Source organism: Manis javanica, chromosome 11 (assembly GCF_040802235.1).
Source record: "Manis javanica isolate MJ-LG chromosome 11, MJ_LKY, whole genome shotgun sequence".
Classification (NCBI taxonomy): Eukaryota; Metazoa; Chordata; class Mammalia; order Pholidota; family Manidae; genus Manis; species Manis javanica.
The window spans coordinates 7,941,384-7,965,352 of NC_133166.1; the positions used below are offsets into that span (position 1 = coordinate 7,941,384).

Sequence of the window (23,969 nt, forward strand, 5' to 3'; positions counted from 1 at the left end):
ACTCCTTTGAATCCCTAGGAGAACAGCTTTTCTGTCCCTCTTTAAGTAATTTTGTAATTACATTCTAAATCATTTTTCAAGTAGCTGCGATGGCATTGCAATTCCTCTGTTGTCCTGGCATTTTCTTGTGATACACAGGGCTGCCCTTGAGAGTAAAAATTTGTTTTATCCATGGTGGGTGACAAATAATAGGTACTTAATAAAAAATTGTTGAGTGAGTGAATAAAGTATGATTTAACTGAAAGTTCCTTCTGCTCAAAATATTAGTCTGACTCCCAATTTTAATTTCTCTGCTGTTAGAGATGATTGATATATAGAAGAGCAAAATTATTCACTGCATCTAGCACCCTGGATCAGAAGGACTTCTCTTTTAGTTTCTTTGTTTCACTTTTTAAATAAAACCCTCCTGATTCTTTTGCTTTTTATTACCAATATATCCAGGCAGAGTTGGTTGTTCTGTCCTTCAAGACTATTGCAAGATGCATTTAGCACTTATTTATTTGTAGAACATATCTTTTGATAATACATGTGTTCTTTCCTAGACCTTAAGCTATTGAGGACCTAACATGGTGCCTGATTGTCAGTATATGATCAATAAATGGTTGCTGAAAAAGTGATTTTTAGATGTGCATATTTTGTTTATATATTTAAATGGTACTTCCTAAATCTTACAGGAAAATTTAATTTGTACCTTCTCTTCAAAGCAATGTGTGCGTGTGTGTGTGTGTGTGTGTGTGTGTGTGTGTGTGTGCATGCTGTGTTTCTGCATTGATGTCGTATCCTCCTTAGGAGGCGGAGGAGCAGACAAAAGCTATATGGCAAGTATCCTTGAAGACATGTTCGCGTCTGTCTAATAGTATACATATCTATATTTTTTAATTAGTTTCAGATAAGTACTATTAAAAATATAAACAAGACATAGGTTAAATAAAAAGTTAACCTTTTTTCCTTCGTCTCACATCTTCAGATATATTCATTCTGGATGTTTTGGTCTATATACTTATAGACTTCCTAGACACACTGTAGTCAAAGTTATCCCATACCTAGAGAGTTTGAAATTTTGGAGAGAATTTATTATGTTTGACAGCTTATCAGCCCCTTAACTAAATTACCATGAAGTATTCTTTCACTGTGACTTTTGAGAAATACATTGGTGATAGGCACTGGAGAGCCCTCTGAGGATCTGTGGTAACTATTGCAGGCCAAGATTGACAAGTGAGAGAGGCCATCACTCAGGTGGGCTCCTTGAACTGAGTGGAAATGATGAATCTTCTGAGGGGCAAGGCTGGGAGGGGTTTGGTTGTATAATGATCAACATGCTTAGAACACCGATCAGAAAGGACTGACCCATAGAGATCCTTAGTATTGAGTAGCTGAACCACAGTGTCCTTGGGTCTCAAACAGATAGATGACCTAGTAAATTCTTACTTGATGTGTACAAATAAAAAGAAAGCTCTAAGACTGACAAACATGGGCATGACCTGAATCATCTCAAAAGAGAGTTGCAGACCTTCATCCAGTTCTCAGACTTGAGTTAGTTCAAAGATTCTTAACCCCTTTAATAAAGGGATGGTCAGGTCCCTATAAGAAAAGATCCTCTACATGTCAAAAATTAAACTGTAAATGATCCTCTTATCCTGCAGCTATTTGGCAGGGTAGCTGTGTATGGGTGAAAGAGAAATATTCAATTTTGGGAAACTCTACATTGCCTCTAAAGTCGTACTATTTCCTGAGGAACTGAAGCATTATTATAATAGACCAATAACAGTAAGGGCTATGTGAAGTTAATGGAGCTTGGGCTTCATTATGTGTCACCAAAGACCTAGTATGTCCCAAAATCTACCCCAATTCCAGAATGCATGATTGGAATAAACATACTCAGCTATTGTCAGAATCCCCTCCTCCATGTAATCTCCTTTTTCTCCCTCTCTCATAGCATATTTTTAATTTAATTTAGTTTTTGATTATTTGTATTTTTAGATAGAAAGGAATATTTGCCACATTTTGTCATTAGTCTTAAATTTACCTCTCCATCCATCCCATTGTTTCTTCTTTAACTCTTTTAGACTCCATTTTTTTGTGTTTGTATGAAAATTGTTAGGCTATGCATTCGAAGACCTCACCCCAGCCCATGCCTCACCAACCAGAGCATGGTCTTTACCAGTTTACGTTCTTCCTTGGCAATTCCTGTTTCTAAAGAGAGGGTGTTTTTTTGGAACTATTACTGGTTTTTATGAATAGTCAAGGGGATGGGTAGAAAATGACCAAGTAGAGAAGTGAGAAAGAGTAATTTTCATTGGAAGGGACTGAATTTCATTAACAAAAGAAGAAGAAGAAATAACAAGGAATTGACTATAGAAAGGAAAAATGTGGAAGAAAACAAGGAATTCTCTGACTTGAGAATACAAGCTAGAGACCCTTGGGGATAAAAGCTGCCTTGCACTAAAGAATGTTGAGACAGTCAGTCAGTGGAAGGAGTATAGGACAGAGTTTCAGGTGTTTGTGGACACTTAAAATGTACCCTCTTCTGACTCCTACCCACCTTCCCATGTATTAATGATGTGTTTTTGCCCAACACTGTAACATTTGAATTGCTTTAGTATCTTTTGATGAATGGCCAGTCTTTAACTTGACATTATGCAGAGACCAGGCGTCCTGGGTCCCAGTCGTCAAGTCACTTTTTTTTTCAGTGACACTAATCACCTATTGTGCCTTCTACATATTTATGTGTTGAATTATCATCATTGGACAGAGTTTTCATAAAATAATAACCTTTGAAGTAGATGCTGATTCTTCATCAACAGGTTTGCGTGTCATCATGTGTTCAGTAAAGTTAGTATGGCCTCCAGGGTGGATGGCAGATATTGATAAGCATTTTGTTCAAGTTACATTTTTATCACCTTAAAAAAATAAAATAAATTTAATATTTAGTTTTTTAACTAATCGTTGTCTTTTTTGCCTTATTATTGAAATGCTTTATTACAGTTCATAATAAAGGACAAAATAAGCGTGTTCAGGCTCCTCTGTACACTTTAGGATAGAGTATTTAACCTTTGTTTCCCATATATTTTTCATATCAACATAAATTGTAATTTTCTGCATTTCCCTGCATACTGTCATTTGAAGGTTTGACGGCTGTGTACATCTCATGGACCGCACCACAGGGCGTTGGTCGATTGGTTAGTATACCACACAGCCTGCAGGGACACTTGTTTATTTCTCCCACCATCACCTCAGACTGGATGGTGTTACTTGTACCAAGGTATGTGTGTCTGAGAGCACTTCATTTTAACAAGATCTGTACTTAAAATGAAGGTGTTATGTTAACTCTGGATATACCTAGAAAATATGATTCATTCTGGCTTAACTACACACGTGTCTCACCCAACACTAGCCAAGAACATGGTAGAAGCTCTACGTACACAGTGGAGGTCTATCAAGTCCATTTGTTGCAGGTTGGGTTTGCCGGAAAGTGACTGCAAGAAGTAATTTCTTAATATAAAATGTTTGCTAGGAATCCACACCTGTGGAGGGAAGCGGAAGCAAGTGGGATTGGGAGAAGGAAGAAGCCGAATTGCAATGCAGGCTCTACAAAGCCTCAGCCAAACTGGAGGGAAACGCTGGGGCAAATATTGCCCATCAGCATTGCCTGTGTGCAGCGAATACATCCTGCCTTGTTCAGTCACTGGGTATGAACTGTACTGAGAAAGGCATTTCCCTTGCATCTGAGACAGACCCTGATGTAACAGAAGGCTGTCTGCAGACTACACGCTCCACAGCTGGGCAACAAGCACTTCACTGAAGCAGAATTTGGGGGGAGTGCTTCTCCGTTTCAACCACAGCACCGCTGGCATATTTTATGAGCAACACTTGATTTAAAAATAGAATTCTGAGTTGAATACTAAATGGAGCAGGATGCTAACAAGCATAAACCAGAACTGTCTCAGGCAAACCAAGACATAACAGCCACCCTCCCAACCAGTGGCTTTGGCAAGATTCCCTTCCTGTCCCCATACATATGTTCTTTGAGGGATTCCAGGTTGAAAGGTGGCTCAATGATCACCCTACTTATCTGAGTTATCAGTTGAGTAAAGGAATTGAGAACAAAGACAGAAGCAAGTAACAGACTCTCGCTTTCTGACAGCCTATTTGGTGTCTTTTCTATTATAGCCGGTTACTTTGAAGTACTATAAAATGTAGGAGTAAAGAAAAATTTGTTCTTTGGTCTACCCTTTATTATGAATACTCACTTTTAACACTGCCTGTATTATTAGATAATCTTCAGTCTTTCTCATACAATAATATAAATGTTGTAGTGTAATCATTTACTGATCTTATTTTAAAACTAAGAGTATGGGGCAAGTGTCTATTTTTTTTTGCAACATTTATTCTGTGAGATCCAATGATACATTATACTAGCTTTTTTTTTAAAACTAAGGTTAAGTCTTTAGTGGGTCTGTTTAATGTCTCTGGAGGATTTTGTTGATTGCTTTTGGAAAAAAAATTAAAACTGGCAAATTGGGTATAATATCAGTGTTAAGAGAAAGAGGAGAACATTTGTATCTATTAATAAAAATGTCCAGAACTTCTTTCCAGGCTTTTAGAGCAATATTGTCACCCTTTTAAGATGTTTTATTTGATTTTCTTTCATTGCCCATGATAATCTAATCCTTAAAGTAGTTAAAATATTCACTCCATAGTGAAGACTTTGACAAAGTCGAGATTACCTGGAAAGAAACAATGATTTGGACTTCGTAAAACCTTGACAGAGTTCCTTTGGCAAATAACAAGTATTTCTTAGGTTCTTGCTGAAGACGTTAGGTGGCTGTGATCACATCTACAGATGAAAAGGACTTTTTAGATTATAAAATAATAGCATAATCAGCATCACTGCTTTATTTTTTTTCTGACTTTAATTTTATTCTTTCTTCCTTTTTTCATAATGGTAGGGAGCAGGTTTTATTTTCTTCTCCTCCTGGGAATATACTTGCATGCTGGTTTTTGTTGTTACGCAAATCATTATTTGTTACATTCTGCATGTTGGGCGAAGATTACAGATTGACCGTTTTCCTAAAAGGGGCAGATAAAAGAACTTGAGTCATAGTAAATGTACAAAAATGTTTGAACTAGAATTGGAAATATTATCTTTCTCATCTTTGTTTTTAAAAATTAAGTATATTGTCTCACAGTTGATTGTCCGGAGAGCCCAGATTAATGTAATTGTATGCCGTCTATCATCCAAATCTATTAGCCTCAGAGTCTTTTTGGTGGTTGAATGGGAGAAAGGAAGGGTGAGTGAAATTGTATGAAAGCTTGTATTAATTAAGATACATAACCTACTGGTAGAAATTCATGTTCAGACATTACAAGGTAATTAGTCAGCTCATCAAAATATCACTGCAGAAAATCTTCTGGTTCTTTGCAGTAGTTCTAATAAAGTTGTTCTGAGAAGCCCTGTGAAAGGATTGAATTCTAGAGTTTGAATAACTGCAATTTTCTTAACAAGTAGATTTAGGGCCTACTGAGAAAGCAGATCATCTGCTGTGACATTTTGCTGTGAGAGAAGTATTATTTAAAAATGTTTGCTACTAAGAAGTAAAAAGCTAACCTTTTCAAACAATAAGGCTTCTTTCTCACTTACCAACTTAACATTTCCCTGTATGGCCCCGGAAGATGACTGGTTAGCCAGAGACGGGTAAGGTTCCTCAAGGAAGGAACAACCTAAGACAGGCACAGTCGCAGGGGGGCCATCAGGTGAGAAATTGGGGATCAACAGAGGTGAGGCTTAGAACCTCCCCGCCCCCCCCCCGTTCTGAGAGAAATCTTCTGCATCCGTGGATGTTTTATTGCCCTTGTCTAGCTTGGATTAACACATAGTCTACAGGCACACACCAGATCATCTACATCTGCTCTCTTACAACACTAAACTATGTTTTCTACCTTTACCTTGTATCTACCTACCACTTCAGCATTTTATTAAAAATAATAATAATAAAGAGAGAAATGTGGTATCCACATATAAATCAAGTATAAAAATCAAATGAATATTCATATTTGAACTGACTGTTTATAGTTCATAATGCATGATCAAAACCAAAAGCCTCTGTGGTGACTGCCCTTGTTATGTTCACCATGTAACTTATTCACTATGTAAGAATTTGTTCTCCATGTAAGAACTTGTTTGTTATGCTTCAGAAGATTGGAGACTGACGAAAATTAGGCTTGGGGTGGATTAATGATTGTGCATTGAGCATTGACCCCCCTATACAGAATTTTATTGTTATTAACAACCATTTGATCAATAAATATGAGAGGTGCCCTCACAAAAAAAAAAAAGTACACACTTCCAATTGTAAAATAAATAAGTAACTGGGATGTAATGTATAGCATAAGGAATATAGTCAAAATATTGTAACAACTTGGTATGGTGCTAGCTGGTACCTAGAATTATCATGTATATAAATGTTGAATCACTGTGTTGTACACCTGAAACTAATGTAATACTGTGTGTCACCTACCCTTCAATAAAAAATACATATCTAAAAAAAAAAATGTTTGCTACTTAACAAAGGAAGCATCAATTTATTTTGGTCTTTTTCCCAGCTTTGGATGAAGATTAAGATTCTAATTAGTTGATAGACAGAAACCTGGGAGATTAAAGGACTAACGTAAGAACTGCAAACAATTTTTCATTTAGTTGAGCATTTCTAAGGAAAATTTGTATCGTTTATTTTTATTCTCATAAAGAAACAATAAACGATCATTATACCTCTCTGAGATAAAGTTAGTTGTTCACATTTAGGAATTTATGAATATAATGATAAAAATTGAAATTTTAAAAAGGATGTAATTTAAGGTACTAAGTATGTTTTCTGTTTGTGTATATGTGAACTTCCTTTTTTGACAGTCATGATAACTACTCAAGGTTCTTGACATTCTCTTGCTATTCCTTGAATTATGATATTTCCATTAATAGATGCTTCAAATATAGATACATTAATCATAGATTTCATAGTTTGGGTAGCTTTATAAGTGATCTCTTATGTGCTAATTTTGCATTCTGTGTGTGTTTGGGGTGAGGGGTTCAGTCCTATCAATATAATGTCATCTCCAGAGATTTCTTCCATATTTGCAACCAGATGTCCTTTGTGATTACATAAACAGGGAAAAACCTATAGTTGTATTATATTATATTTGTTTGCATAGAGAATTCTGAATTTCCTTTGTATTTAAATAAGTTTGGGAATAATTCAGTAAAACTTTATATTTGTAGCACCTAAGAATATATCATATTCAACACAGCTGTTTGATGGAACAGTTAATTCTTTATTTGATGTGTGAAGTTCATTTTTACTGTTAGATTTTGGCTTTGTATTTCAAGATTTGTTTTAGGGAAGGGATAAATGGAGGGGGGGGGGAGGAGAAGGAGAAATACTGCAAATCATTCATTTAATGGGGTGCCACAAAAATTGGGAAGTAGACTGAAAAGCAGTGGTCATAACAGAAAAATGTACCAGTCATTTCATTGAAGTAAACATTAACTCTGTTGCTTACAAATAGCAGTACATCAGCCAATAATATAATTTCATTTTTAAAAATACAAACTCAAAGAGTAGGTGCACTTACAGGAGAAAAATAAATCGTGCTTTCTTGGATTTGGACCCTAGAATACAACCACTTCTGTTTGGATCTTCTTAATTCCTCCTCAGTGTATTATAAGAACTGTCAGAGCAACGGGGAAAAAAAAAAGCAGAGTAGAGGTCAAATATCTGACTCAATATATTTTATAAATATGAAGATAAAATCTATATCCTGCTTCTCAACCATACTTCAAAACCACCCTGCTCACAAATGTTTAACTATTCTACCTATCTAGCTATTAGGTAACAGGAAATGGTGATTGTCATCAAGTGTAGATTTTCGGTGTTTTATGGAAATTGCTCACCCTCAGTGAGTGATAGATGCACTTTTAGTGTGTAGTTTCAGTTTTGCGAGGTCTTAGACTGATGGTGTGACTTCATCAAGGCCGAGTGCAGGTCTGCTTGCTTTCCGTGGCTGATAGATGACCAGTTGGGCTCTTCTAAAAGGCATTATGTTGATCTTAGCAAACAGTTTTCTGTATCCAGCAAAAATGGAAATATACTTGCAGTTAATATTTATCTAGTACATCCACATGTATCAGATGATGTTTCATATCCTGGTGGTGCAATACTCATCTACTAGAAAGAGAGGGAGGGGTGGATAAATGATGATGTATAATAATAAAATGTAGTGTGATAAGTTCTGGAACAGTGTAAGCAGACTATCCTGGGAGTACACAGTGGAGATGACCCTAGAGGGAATGAATATCTAGTCCCAGAAATATGGCATCAATATTAGAGTAATAGATGACTCTACAATGCAGATAGCTATGCAGTGAACTGTTTCTAAGTTCAAGTCAGTGATTCTTTCTTCCTCCACATGCTTCTTTTTCCTTCTCTTATTTTTCCATTTCCTTTTTCCTTCCCTACTTCCTTCTCTTCCTCCTTCCCTGTGGAGGGAAGTTGTAAGCATCCTATATATATATATATAGTGTATATATATATATGTGTGTGTGTGTGTATATATATATTCAGTTAACATATATGAATTAGTAACAATTACACCTACCTTTTTGCTTTTCTCCTATGTAATCCTCTTTCCCCTCCCAAAAGGTAACCGTTATCCTGAGCTGTGTTTCACTGGTTTGCTTTATTTCATGTATAGTGTACCTAAACAATACATTGCTTAGTTATTTCTTAACTCAACAAAAAATTGTATTTTTCTATATCTAATCTGCTATTATTTTTCCACTCAACCTCATATTATGATTCACCATGTTTTTATTGTAACTGAATTCATTCGGTTCCATTTCATTTAATATTCCATTGTGTGCCTATACCACAAATTGTTCATTCTCCTGTTGATGGACAACTGAATTGTTTCCATTTATGTTTTAATGAACAGTGCTGCTGTGAACATTCTTTTACTTGCTGCCTGGGACATAGGTAAAAGTTTCTGCAGAGTATATACCTAGTAATGTAAATACTGGCTCACAGGGTATGCAAAGGTTAAATTTAAAAGATAAAGCCAAATTATTTTCCAAAGCTATGATACCAACTTGCATTCCCACCAGAAATATATAAGGGCTTATGTTGATCCACATCCTCTCTAACACTTGGTCTTCTGGAATTAATTTCTATCAGTTGAATGCCATGTAATGTGAATGCTATCTAATGGTGTGTGCTTTTGATTTGCATTTCCCAGGTTCCTAATGAGATTGTGCATCTTTTGTTATTTTTATTGGTCATATGTATTTCTTCTAACCTTTCAATTATAGGATTTTATTAGTCTACACTAATGAATACTTGCTATTTTTATATTTGAGGTTGCTGTGATCTGTTAATCATAAAAAAGATATGTAGTCATTGAAGTGAAATCTTTTAACAGTATGTAAAATTGTGGGTAAATTTCTAATAAAGGATATGCAGTCAAAATAGATAACAAATTAAAAGAATAGAAAATAATTTTATTTTCAAATTATTTTTGTGGCTTATTTTTCCACAGTTTGATTTTTTTTCTTTTTTTTGACAGAACGCTTTCGAGATTTGCTACTTCCTCCACCTAGTCAAGACTCTGAGATTCTGCCCTTCATTCAATCTAGAAATTATCCCAAGTAAGCAATAGAAGTTCAGTGGGTATGGAGAAGGGAGTGGGTATAGTGATGGGAGAGGTTTGGGAGGGTGAAAGTGAAATGTTTCCCTGCTTAGTATTTCAGCTAGAATAACCTAACTTAATTAACTAAAGCATCTCCTGCAATATGACATCTCAGGCTCTGCACAGCTGGTCAGAGAAAAAAGATTAGCTTGCAAGTGCCACCCAGCTGTGACCGGGATCTGTTGTAGAATGCAAACCAGAAGCTATCTGCATCAGCGTGTGGTGGCGCTTTTTGCTTTTTGCTTGATGCTGTATCAATGGGGATAGGTATTGTGTGGGGGATCCTTCACCTGGTTTCCTATTCTCTACCTTTAAATGCAAGGATTCATTCATATCATAACTAGTGGCTTATCTTTGTTTGGCTCTCATAAAGATCAAGTTCTCTGAAATGCTAAATATCAGACTGTTTCTAGAAAAGAATATTATTTATGACAAAATTCCGAGCTATTCCTCTTTGGCTTGGTTTGCCACCAAAGGACAGTTTTGATTATTTGGAAAATAAAAGCAATATCTCAACCCATTATCATTTCCAATGAACTGCTTGCAAATGGCTTCAAATGGCGATACCAGGTAACGTGCTTGAACTGCAAAGCCTCAGATGACCTTTCATCTGCTCTCCGGCGTATCTTCCTTTCTACATCCCAGAGAAAGTTTTTACTTCCTCTTCTTTCAGAGAGCCCCCTCCCTTGTTAGTAACTTTTGTTCATGCTGCGTATGCGTAATATATTTGTCACCTGAGCTAAGTTATTCCCATAATAAAACAACAATACAACACTTTCTGCATGCCAGAATTTTTGTTATGTGTTTTATATGCATTATTTCATTTAATCTTTACCATACCCGTATGAATTAGGCAGTAGTATTTCCCCAATTTTACAGATTTTTATAGATTTGGGGACTGAGATTTAAAGAAGTTAAGAGACTTACCCAAAGTCCCATGTCAGAGCTGGGTCTCAAGCCCAGGTCTATTTGGACCCCAAATTATACTCAATTATGCTATACTGCCTCTCATTCATTCATCCGTTCATGTTTCCACTCACCCATTCTTCAAATAATTACTGAACAATTGCTGTGCACCAGGGGAAGTCATAATTACTGATAATGCAAAAACAATTAGGACATAGTATATGGCTTTGAGTGACATAGAGTCCAGTGAGGAAAAAGCAGAATCAGAGTTTAATGGAGAAATTAATTATAGTGATGTGATAAGACCTATAGTTACAGAGAAAAGCACTAAATTCAATGAAGGAAATGCCTTCCTGTCTATGTAGTTTATATAAAGTTTAATTCTCCCTTTGAATAAAATCTTGTCGGAGCCAAATCAAGAGGCTTTTTAGGTGGAAAAAAGAGCATAACAGCATATGGAGCCAGGGAAGTGGGTGGTTCACTGAGAGATCGTCTCCAGGTATTATGGCCAAAAAAAACCATGTGCTCACACGTGTGTGTGTGTGTGTGTGTGTGCAGGCATATGGGCATGTGTGCATATGTGCATATGCAGGTATGCCTACACATGCTGAAGGGGTGGGGGTATAAGGAGAAATGAGGGCAGAGACCATCCATACAGGATCCGGATTGCCATGTAAAGGAGCTCAGATATTCTTGTCAAGACAAGTGGCAGGTGTTTTTTTTCCCCTTCTATTTCAAATGGAGGTAATAATAGTACCATAAGAAAAACTCCCTGTTTCTCCTTTGCTCCCACATATAGTAAGTCTGATACCAGATGTGAGTGGGGTGTGGGTGGGGTTTTCACACCAACCAATTCTTTGAGACCAGCTGGTGTCTTGCAATTCAGTTTAATTCTGACACTAATCAGAGTTAGTACAGACTCCAGGGGTTCAGGGCTTAGTCCAAAAGACTGCCCACCCACATTTCAGATGCCAATCACAAGTAGAAGGTCCCCAGGTTACCAACAATTTCTGTCCAAATTGGCTGCACATCAAAAGTTCCCACAAGCCCCTCCTTGAACTCAGGGAAGCACTTACAGGTTTTTTTTTTATATGTAATAAAGGATAAGGTAAAAGGTACAGATAAACAGCCAGATGAAGAGATACATGGAAGGGTCCTGAGTGCAGGAGATTCTGTCCCCATGGAGCTGGAGTATGTCACCCCCACCTCTACCCCAGCATGTAAGTGTGGTCACCAGCCTGAATGCTCTGTGACCCCATACTATTGGGGTTTTTATGGAGGCTTCATCATGGAGGCATGATTGATTATTAAATTCATTTCCAGCTCTTCTCCCCTTTCCAGTGGTAGAGCCGAGAGCTCCATGCCTCTAATCATGGCCTGGTCTCACTGGTGACTAGCCCCCAACCAGGAGCCCCTCAACAGTTGCCTCATTAGGACAGAACATGTCCTCATCACCCGAGAAATTCCGAGATTTATGAACTCTGTCAGATGCTCCTCTCACTCAGGAAATTGCAAAGGTCTTAGGAGCTCTGAGTCAGCAATCAGGGTCAAAGACTGAACAATAGAACAAAAGATTCTCCTAGCACCTCTGTGTACAGAGGTTTCAGGAGCTCTGTGTTAGGAGCCAGGAGCAGAGGCCAATATACATATTTCTTATTTCACAAGTGCCTTCCCTTTAATGTTACTCTGACAAATGCACAGTGTCTGGCATAATTCTATCTTGTAAGGCTTCAGGATCATTAAATAAAACGGTGTAAATGTGGCCTTTTGCAAACGTGGATTGTCATTGCCATCCTCATTCTCAGCTCTGCTCCACCCTTTCTCAGAGCTCTGTCTTACCTCAGGGCAGGGCCGAGGTTCAAGGCATCTTCCCTGAGTCTAGATCCCGCCTGAAAGGACCCATTCTGCCTGACAAAGGTGACTCTGGGTAATGGGATCTGTTTGGAGAGCGACAGATCGGGAAGGAGCCCTTTCTGTCGTGTGCCCGCTTATGAGTGGGACAGCTGTTTCCGCAGTTGCACCTATTCATAACATTCTTCACAATATGTTTTGGTACTGTGCTTCATTAAAGGATTGCTGTCTCATCTTCTCATCCCTTACGTGTTCTTTTATATAGTAGGTGATATTCTAATACCCGATTAGCAAGAGATCTAAAAACGTTGATATTCTGACTAGAATGTGGAATGCAGTAAGGAGGATTCCCAGTTATTTTGATAGTTGCAAACCTAGAGAAGCCAGATGTTAGGCGTCAGTCAGTCTGTTTGTAAGTAGGGCATCCCAGTCCCGGCCTGGGATTCACAAGTAAAAATTCTGCCGTCAGCACTACAAAAGCAAGGCAGACCACCAAAAAAAAAAAAAAATCTTAAGAACTGATGCACTGAAATTGTGACAAGTCCCGGCTCAGACATGGGATGAGTCAAGAAACTGCAAGGCGAATGGGCCATCAATAAGGATGGCTCAGGGCAGGGTGAGAGAATAACTCATTCTGGCTCAGAGAAGAGCTGGTTCAAGGAGAGAGCCAAGATGAGCCTACGGCCAGGAGGGCAGGAAGATAACATCTCAGAACAAGCTGAGGCAGGAAGAACTTTCCAGGAGACAGGCAGGCATGATTCTCCATCCTGAACCTTAGAGAGAAATTCAGCTTCCTTGTTCTGCCCCATCCTGTGTTCTTAGCTCTCATGCAGCTTCTCAGATACCAGTTGCTTTTGTTTTTTAGTTTGCTTGTTTTGACTCATAGATTATTTATCAGCTGAGAGAGAAAGTGGCCCAAAGTTATTCCTTTGATGAAAAATCTTAAAATCCCATTATAACATCCTTAGTTTGAAACTGCATACTTTTTGTATGATCTAGCTCCTCAGCTCTAGAAGAGTGAGTTGTTATCAGAGTTAAACCATGATCTCAGAAACAGCTGATGAACTCTGTAATTTAAGTGAATATTAAAACAGCCGTTAGAAGCCAGTTTTATACTAAATTGTTCAATTCATAATGGTTATGGTAGTATGATTTTGGTAACATGCCTTTTTTATGGGAATTCCTTGCCGAAGAGTTCCTGTCTTTGCAGACCCTAAATTAATTAATGGCTTCTGTTTGTGAGACCTTGATTGAATGATTCAGAACTCCAAGACACTACTAATCAATAAGTGGTTTTTCAAACTATGCTGATTTTATTTATGCATGAGATTGCATTAGGTAACAATCACACATTAATTACAGAGATTTCTTAGCCCTCTGCTGGGGGAGTTCCTTTCAATGAGTTGTTGCTAAAGTCCAAATAATGTGGGCTAGTACCCACCACCTCCCAACAAGTCTTCACGCAAGTGTTAAGTGCCTACCCTGCTCACCTTATTTAGAGTCACGCCCAGCACCAGTTCACTCCCTGTCCTCTTAACCTGCTCTACCAGCAACACCAGTATCTCATGGGATATTGTTAGAAATACAAATTCTCCCTCTCACTTGTTTTTACTAATATGATTATCTCCTGGGAATGGCATAGTCTAAAACTCAATATCATCTTCTCCCTGGAAAACAGTTAATCACATTCATCTTTGTCCCAGAAAAAGAAAGAATTGTACATGAAAGATGGCCACAAATCCTTCCAGCCTTCCAACAGGATTTTCCAGGAGTTTCTGGGCACAATGTGCCCTTTTCAGATTTCTTTTTTCCTCTATGTATTATCCCTAACCAAAGTAATTTATAATTGACTGTAGTGATTGATAGGTGATCATTAAGGAAATGAGCTTTGGAGTCAGACCCACAAGGAATTTAATAGCAGTCTTTCCCCTTAATGGAAGTGTGGCCTTGAGAAAACTGCCTAACATTTTTGAGTTTTGGTTCCCACTCCAGTGTAGAGGAGATTATACCTTCATGTGAGAGGTATTGTGTGAATGTGAAGTGAAGATGTATATAGAACATTGAATGTAAGCTCTGAATAAATTAAATGTTCAGTGAGAGTATCTATTATTACATACCTAATTTGGGTTCTGGAGGTAGGGGGTCCCAGATTTTAGTCTTTTTTTTTTTTAAGCAAGAACTTTTTAATGTGAAAGCTGGTCAGTTACAGATAAGAAGACAAATATTCCAAAAATGTACATTTACATCAGCATTAAATGGATGCAAATTGCAACCTTTATTATTAATAATGATATCTAGCATTTATCAAATATTTATTCTGTCCAGGTACTCTGTTAAAAACTTAACAAGTGTAGTAGCATTCAGCTACATAAAACAGCAGTGTAGCTAAAAATGACAGGGGCTTATTTTTCTCATGTGACAAAAAGCACCACGATGAGCAGTGGCTGGTGTCCACGTTACATCGGAAGTGCCTGCGCCCTCCTTCCCCTTGCCCTCTCACGACTACAAGGTGATTCCTCCAGCTTCAGCCATTATATCCTCCTTCCAGGAAGAAGGAAGAAGAGCAAAGGCTGTAAAAGTTACCTGCAAGCTGGGCTGGCCTTCATGTCAAGGCACTTCTCAGAATTTCAGCCCAGAACTTCTTACTTCTAATTAATCTAAACTAGGTCTTATGGGCACCACCATCTGTAAGAAGACAGGCAATGTAGCCCCTTTTTTTTCTTAAGTGGACATATTACTATAGCACCACCCCTGAATTGGGAACGAAGAAAGAAAAATAGACCAAAGGGTCAACAACCAGTGGTCTTTGCCTTGCCTGAACTGTCTAATTTAATCCTTATAATAACCAGTGAGATATATATTACTTACCTCACTTTCTATTTTCAAAGGCTACAATTGATGTACAGAGTAATGGGCAACTTCCTAGTAGAGCTCATACATCTACTAGCTGGTGAAGCCATGACTTAACTGGAGTTGAGAGCTTACAATCTGATTTAATATATTACTATAGACTAAAAACATAGTTTTACCCATCTTCCTTACATTTTCTTTAGTAACTCTTTTAGGTTATCTTTTTCCTGCTACTTGGAATTTAAAAAGGCTAATTTTTACCGTTAACATTTCTGCAGTGAAAGTAATTGCTGTGAAAGTTTTGAGAACAGAACATTTTACCCTCCCCTGAGCATTCTTACCCTGATGATTTCACCCCGTCTGAAAAACGCTGCAGTTGGTAAATTTTGTCATAACTGAAATCCAACATTTTGGGGTTCTGTTATTCCAGAATTACCTAGGGAAGAGAAAAATGATGGCAAGGGAAGGTAAAGCAGAACATTAAGATCTATATACTCACAAAACATAGTGAATGAGGTCTCAACAAGAGTAAATCTTTAAAAAGTTAAAGCATTTTGAGCAGATTTTATTCTTTCGGTAATACTTTCACCAAATATTTGTTAAGTGCCTTTTACGTGTCAAAAACTGGAGACAACAACGAGGCTAAACTATTTTAACACAGAATCCTACTTTTCCTGGTTTGAGTTAGTGGTAAAACCCAAAGGGGAAATCTGGTGATTCCTAGACAGTCGGGCTAGCAGTGCTTGTAAATGTATGTTTTATTCTGACAGTGTTTTAATCTTATATTGTTTTCAAAGCACTTTCATGTGTAGTATTTGTTACATCCATTTCTCCTGTGAGTTTTACTTACTAATTATACAACTTTCCTCTTGTTTGTTAAGAGCCGCTAATCAATTGGTTAGTAAGCCCAGACCCTAGAATGACAGAAACTTACAGCTGATAGAGTGATGATTTCACCCTGTCTGAAAAACGCTGCAGTTGGTAAATTTTGTTGCAACGGAAATCCAACATTGTGGGGTTCTGTTATTCCAGAATTACCTAGGGAAGAGAAATGATGGCAAGGGAAGGTAAGGCAGAACATTAAAATCTATGTACTCACAAAATATAGTAATGTCACATTTAATTCCCAAAGGCTGTATAACCGTATAGGTTGAGATGTTGATGGTATTACTGAATTCCTACTTTCTTGGACTACCTTTTCATATATAGTTCTGTGTCATTGTTTTGGCTTTGTTTTGTCTTCAGATATTACAGTTCCATGTATTTTGAACATTACTTGCCTGTCTTTCATTTCAACCACTTTTTTTCTGTTGGTGATTATTTTTCTATAACAGGTATTCTCTGTCTCCTAGTAATGCTGAGGGCCTGGATTATGTATGCTTTCATTTGTGTTCCTTCTTGAGCATACAATTTGGAGGGAATCTTGGTACTCAGATAGCTGACATTATCCTCCAGATCTTGAAATCACTGAGTCACCACTTTCTATAAAGTTTCAAAGAAGATAATATTCACAGAATACAAGAGAAAAATAGAGGGAAAATCCCACTTTATTATTAACAGTCGTGGAGTTCTCTCAAAAGATGCACTGAAACAGTGCTTCTCAGACTTGGATGTACTTAGGAATCACCCAGAGATTTTACACAGATTCTGATTCATTAAGTCTGAAGATGGGCTTAAAATTCTGTCTTCTTAAGTTCTCAGGTAAAATGATGATATTAGTTCAAAAACCACACTTTGAGTAGGAATGTACCTCATCATACTAATTGAAGCCTAATGAAGGGCTTTTCATTCCCTTCAAGGTCAAATGTGACTACATCTGTCACCAGGGAAGAGAGAGGTGCTCAGCAAAAATCTGCAAACACACCCAGCTAAAGTATCAATAATTATTCACCGTATGTCTGTAGTGATGGTTTTTTTTCTTACAGTGTTTTTTCTGAAATCCATGTAACTACAATTATCCTGCTTTTGTTAGAATTTCCCTCCTATGTCTTTATCTTTTTAACTTTCAGCTGTTTTGTATCCTTATGTTTTACATGAATCTTTTGAAAAGAACTATTACTCATTTTACTTCTTATTCTAGTCTGACAGTCTTCCTTTGAATTGAAGTTGTTAGTTCATTTACACTGAGTTATATTCTACGCGTTATCTTGTACTGTTTATGTGTCCCACTTTTTCCAATTTTCCCTCTACCCCCCCTTTTTTTTTGTACACGTGTGTATGTGTTTTCTTTATTGTGAAGACAACAAGATGTATAATAATGATAGAAGCCATGGTCTATTTTGTAACTGAATTGAACTGTCTAGACTAATGGAAAAGAAATGGCAAAAACAAATTATACTGCAAAGATATTGATGTTTAAAAGTTCATATAAGCTTAGATTTGCCAGTAGTTCAAGACCTGCTGTATATGTTGCTTTCAGCAGGAAGTATCTATATAGAAAACAAAGGAGGGATATGAAAAGGATGGAATGTCTCAATAAAAAAAAAATTGTAAAATATTTGGGCCTAAGGGCATATAATAAGTCAAGAAAATAAAAGGATTTATTACCATCTACATAAACAATAGTTAAAATAAAATATAATTTACAGCACACTTTTTGTTGAGAAGGCTGATGGTAGGGTGAAAGTCTAAAGATCTGGACTCGGTCTTGAAGACTGTTTATTTCAACTGACTGTATCCCCTCTAAAGCTTTCAGAGGTCATTTTATTTTAGCAAGGGTTACAGCTGTGTTTAAATATATGTTGGAGTAGGGTGTGAAATTTGGCAGGATGTTACACTTGAAAATTCACTAGGGATTGGTGAGTTTATAATACATGTTTCCAGTTAACTAATTACCTAATGCTTAAACAGTTTGGGCAGTTGTGTAGGTTTTCTTTTATATCATTTGTGCCTTTTTTTGCATATTAATAAAAGTTTCAAATCACATATTAGCAGATCTAACCTATATTAGCCAATACACACACAAAAATAAAAAAGCCAAGAAGAAAATTTTCTTTAATTTTCTATGGGAACTAAGTCCAGTGGTGGAGATCCACCTACATGGTGTGTGCGTGTGTGTGTGTGCGTGTGTGTGTGTGTGTGTGTGTGTGTGTGTGTGTGTGTGTTTAAGAGTGAAAAAGAAATATAATGTAGCATACTAGATAATGTAGCATACTAGATAGTAATAATCTTGCTGGTACAGAAAATCTAAAAATGTTGCCTTAGACACACACACATATTAATAATCTTTCATGCATGTTTGAGATGACAGGACATGAAGGAAATTCTTTGGGGGTCATAAACCATAAGAAATTTCCTATCTAGATGAGTAAGCAAAGTGCTCAAGCTCACATCTGCTCTTAACAATTTATCTATTTATCCCCGAGAGTTTAGGGCTGGTTTAATGGGCCATGTGTGGGGTGGACAAGAGATAAGGCCTGGACTCTGAGGTTGGGGAGCAGATCAGAGGCCCCTGGACTCCTCAAATGCAACATCCTCAGGGGGTAAAGTAGAGATGCCTGCTCTGCAGGAGATAGTAGGGATAATTGGCTTATTTTGTCATTGGCCCTGAGGGGAACTTTAAAAAATTTCCTCAGCTATTTTGTAACCACAAGCTCCATCTCACTTGGGTTGGAACAGTGAATTCATAATGTGTATGCAGCCCAGTAAACCCAGAGACCACAATTTAAAGTTATTCCAGACTCGAGGAATTTTCCTTTTGCAATGGAAGAAGAAAATGAAAATCCTCTTTTGAGGGACACATTTTAATCCTCAAAGGATTCCTATATCTAAGGCCCATATTTCAATGAGGAATTTGAGCTCATATTTTTAATAAATGAGGAAACAAAACACTGTGAGCACATGTTAGTAGAAATCATATACTCAAAAAGTATTAAACAAATGCTTCATATGTTTAAAGAAATAAAAGCAATAAAATAATGATTAAGAGACAAGGGACAATCAGATTTCTCAGGGCATTTTTGGAAAAGGACCAATAGAGCTTCTAGAAATGAAAGGTACCCTATCATAAACATAGGAGATAAACGCAGCCATGGAGAGAATGAATGAATGGTCAACCAGAGCTGAAATCATCATCTAGAATGCAGCACTGAGACACAAAGATACGGAAAATATGAAAGAAAGTTGAAGAGATATAGTTGTTGGAAGGAGAAGGCTCCGCATTCTTTTACATAAGCATTTCAAAAGGAAGAAAAAAAAGAGTGTGTCAGAGATGTAATAGTTGAAGAAATAATAGCTTAAATTCAAGAATACCAATCAATCCCAAGCAACTTCATAAAAATAAATTCACCATGGGAGAAGTCCTAATTTACTTACAGAAAAACTAAAGACAAGAGGCCAACACTTTATTATAAAGGTGGTCAAGAAAAGAAATGACAGGGGAAGAAACAGGGAAAAGTGGAACCAACAGCATGAGATAATGTTGGGGTAAGTAATTCAACACAATTGAACTCAATTCTCCAATTCAAAGGAAAGGGCTCTCAAGCCAGGACTAAGGATAAAAGAGAACAATAAGCTGTTTTCAAGAGATTCACTTGAAACATAAAGATTTAGAAAGGCTGAAAATTAAAGAAGATGAGGAATATGGCAGAAGAATTCTAACCAAAGTAATAGAGTGTCAGGTAAAATAAATGTTAAGGTAGAAATATTTCTAGGCATAAAGAGTTAATAATAATTTATAAAACATTTAATAGATTAGTTCTCAGTTTGAAAGGATTAAAATAAACATCTGCTTTAGGAAGACAGTTTTGGTTTGTTTGATTTATGAACAGAAGCAGAGTTCATTTTGATGGTAGTCATATGCCCCTTAGTAATGTGTGACCTTGAACAAATATTTAAATTTTCAGAACCTCAGCTTCCTAATCAATAAAGTGGAATGCCATCTAACTCTCATATAATTGTTATAAAAAATTCATCCAAAGCATGTAACACTGTGCCAATCACCAGTTCTATTGTTATCAGGATAGGTAAGGAAAAGGTTGGTGGTCTTACATTGTGCTATCTTTCCATAATCAAAAAGATGAGGCCCATACATTTATTTTGATCATAAAAATAATCCTTGGATTCCCTAGTTTAGTTCAAAAATAACTCTTCTCTATACAGACCTCACTACCCAGAGGCTAGTTATATTCAGAAACTTCTTTAAAAGTAAAATTTCATTTGGTATTAACCCAGATAGAATATGTGAAGGGTGTTCATTTTTGTCATATTTTGATGACATGGGATTGGTCTGAGATCAAATCAGAAATTTATATGGATGTGTTTTGTAATCTTTTGAATACCATAAAATTACTCCTTGTTATTTTCCACCTAATGGCCATTAAGAAACTTATTTATTGCTACCTTTATATTGCTGTCCTCTCACCTAGTCTTCCACTGCTTATAGCTAGTAATCCCAATATCTTTCTTTCCTAAGGTAGCGCATATTCTTTGTTTATTCTTCTATTGAGTCAATTCCATTCTTTCATAATGTGAAATTTTAGTTCCTAAGAAATTTGCATTTATCAGAATGTATCATTAAACAGGAGTTTATGGTCACAGACAAATTGGGAATAGAGAATTTCAGAATTGTAACAATACTGCTACCCCCACCTTCTACCCCACCCTTGCTGGAATCCCCATAATAAAGTGTTTTTTTTTTTAATTGTAAGTGCATGGTTGTAAAACCTAAACACCACTGAACCATTCCAACACATGACCTCACCTAGCTTTTGCTGAGAATAATGGTCTCCTTTTCCTATCATTGCAAGGACCATCATGAGCAATGTGTCTGAATACATTCTCTCCACTTTTATCACATGCATGGTGGAGCACACGGATGCACAGAGAAAGCAGCTTTGTAACAATGGGGCTCTTTCTCTTCTGCTTGTGTGCAAATAGGGTGAATTCCAGATAATTACTATGTATAACCAATGGCTATCACAAAAGCACATCTTACTTACCAAAAATTGTGTATTGATCTGTGGCTGAGATGCACAACCTAGCAGGTTCTCATGGAGGACTGGACCCTGGTCTATCTCTCCTCCCCTTTTACCCTTCCTTATACTCTCAGCTCCACTACACCCCAATATTCCGTCAAGAAGTGTGCAACCTCAGACTGGTCATGGCACCTCTTGTGGTCCGTCTCAGGCTCCTCATTTGTTAAATGGGGATGATAATACTGTTCCTACCCTCATAAAGTGTTAAGATCATGATAGATAATATGTGAAAGGTGCATGTATATGTAGTGTGGATATATAACACACAGGTCATGTCTCCAGTTGTGCATTATTTAATACTTGCATGTGTTTTTGTCCTAGCCACTTCTGTCTTTATACTCCTTTGAGCTGAGACATTGCAATTACTCTCTCAGTTTTTTCTTTTTCATCTTTTTTTTTTTTTTTTTTGCTGCAGCAGGTAGTGGTGGGCTCATAGTAAGCCTTCCATTATTATATGTTGAATAAAATAAAAGCAAGTTAATCCCCCCCAACCACCATTTTTCACTCTTGACAGTAATTTTTGCAGTGTCTAGTGTAGCCAGTTATTCTTTGGGAAGCCTCAAAGTGGAAGTAGTCTGTTAAAGAGGAATGCTGCTTCTTGATTTTAGGGCTCCATTTTCTAGCTTGTTCTCTATTATTTAAAATCTTTGCAGATATTTTTGTGGAGAAAGATAATTTACATTGAAATATGCTTACAAAGTATTGTACTCCTGCTTGGAAATTAATAAGGCACTAATAGCATGTTAAAGACCTAAAGATGTTTTGAATTAAAAATACTTAAACAAAGACACAAAACCTTTTATTAGCACATTTCCCAAATTTACTTGATCACAAAATATTTTCTCCCCTATGTTACTGTCCTTTGAAGTCCGTTTTAAGAAATACTGGTATAATTAATATCTATTTTTTAAGTAGTAAACATACTTTTCTTAAAATAATTTCACAAATTCTGACTATTATCAGAAGTCTTTATTGTCTAAATAAGTTCTATTTTAATTTATTAGGGTATCTATGTGTTTTGGGAGAAGTGATAGCAAGTATTGGGAAACAAGATTTCAAGAAGTGTTGGTTGTGTTTCTATTTTTTACTATAGTTGGATTAATTTGTAGCTGAATGGTTTCTCCACTGACATAAGAAGATCTGATGTAACTGGTCTACCAGCTGGTCAATGATATTACTCATTAAAACAATAAAATCAATTTTGAACATGTTAATGGATTCTACCTTCAAGGGAAAAACTTACTGAGATTTCAAAAAATGTTTGCATGTTTTTGAATGGGTCAGGGAAGAGGATCCCTCCTTTTCTTAGAATTCTCACATATCCACAGTCCTTTAAAAAGGAACTTCACATTAGTCATCAACTGAAGTTTAAAAATACATCAGGTTGATCTCATCTTCCTGTGTTGTAAGACTTTGAAGAGTTGCCTTTAGTTTCTGTAATCTTGTCACATATATTAATGATACTAGTAATACAGCATTCTTTTAATGACCAAGAAATAGGGACCTTGGGAGAAAAATCACTGCTCATAAATTTAAGGCATAGATTTTGCCCATTAATCAGGCTAAATATATAAAAAATGACTTAGTAGTTCCTCTTTCCTTCTCACCCAAAACCCACGTGTTGTCATGTAATAAACTACCGGTAATTTCACTTTTCATTCTTCCTCCCAAAAAAGCAAAATTTTGTTTCACCTTGTGCAAAAAACATTTCAAATGAAAAAGCAGCTGGTTCCCTAAGGCCCTTCAAACCACATTTCCATCTGCGTTTCTCATCCCATGCTGGCTGTCTGACAGCCCAACAGTGCGCTCATTGGTGCCATCAACCAAAAGCATTTCTGATAGTTGTGGCTCTCTGCAATTCTTAGCAGGCTTTTTCTGTGTCATCACATCTGATTTGTTCTAGAAATGATAGATACTAGAATTAGAAAGGACAGGCAACTTGTCAGTAATCCCAACCCTAGTAAATGGCCAGAACCCTGAATTCTTGTTCTGCCCACAGTTATTCGGGAACACCAAAGAACAGCGGTGTAGGGCATCAGGAAGGTGTGGGGGGGGCATACGCATTGGAAAGCTGACAAGTAGGAAGGAGGTGTTTTTCATGACTATTTTCTTTGCTTTGCTGCTCAAATAAATTGTCCTTGTGTCTGTTTCTCCTTTAAGAAGCAGGCATGAGTAAACAAGGGGGCAGCATCAGAACTGCTGCTCACAGGAGACATACTTTCCTATGTCCAGGACTTTGCCCTTAGAAGATACTCAACAAGTGTATGATAATGAAGGATGTGTTAGATAATCACCCCATAGAGAAGCCCTCTACAGGGGCAAGGAGTTTTGCCTCTCGTTCATTGCCGTGATCTCCAGCACCCCAAAAGTGCCTTTTATAGGATAGATGCTAATATTTTTGTTCATGGACAGGAAACAGCCTGGAGTAGTCCAGAGAGTGGGTAGTCCTGACAAAGAAAAATTAAAAAAACACAATTATCAGGAGATTGAATGGGGAAACTGAGTTGGAAGTTCATGAGGAGGGTTTAACTAGTGTGAATATATACTTGCACCAAAAATGCTCTGCTTATTTATACTTTCTGTTATTCCTGCTGGAAAGATTCTTCTCCCAGATGTTTGTATATCCTTCACTTCATTGGGGTGCCTGTTCAA

The 23,969-nt window shown here is 37.0% G+C and overlaps 1 protein-coding gene across 8 annotated transcripts in view; it reads left to right on the top strand.

The window, feature by feature from the left end:
- NOX4 (NADPH oxidase 4) overlaps positions 1-23,969 on the top strand; it is a 146,478-nt gene that overhangs the window by 92,835 nt on the left and 29,674 nt on the right. For all 8 annotated transcript variants that reach the window (XM_017649759.3, XM_073215906.1, XM_017649753.3 and 5 more), the window contains one exon: positions 9,613-9,694. In XM_017649759.3, the coding sequence (XP_017505248.3) occupies positions 9,613-9,694 (82 nt within the window). The remainder of the gene's footprint in view (positions 1-9,612; positions 9,695-23,969) is intronic.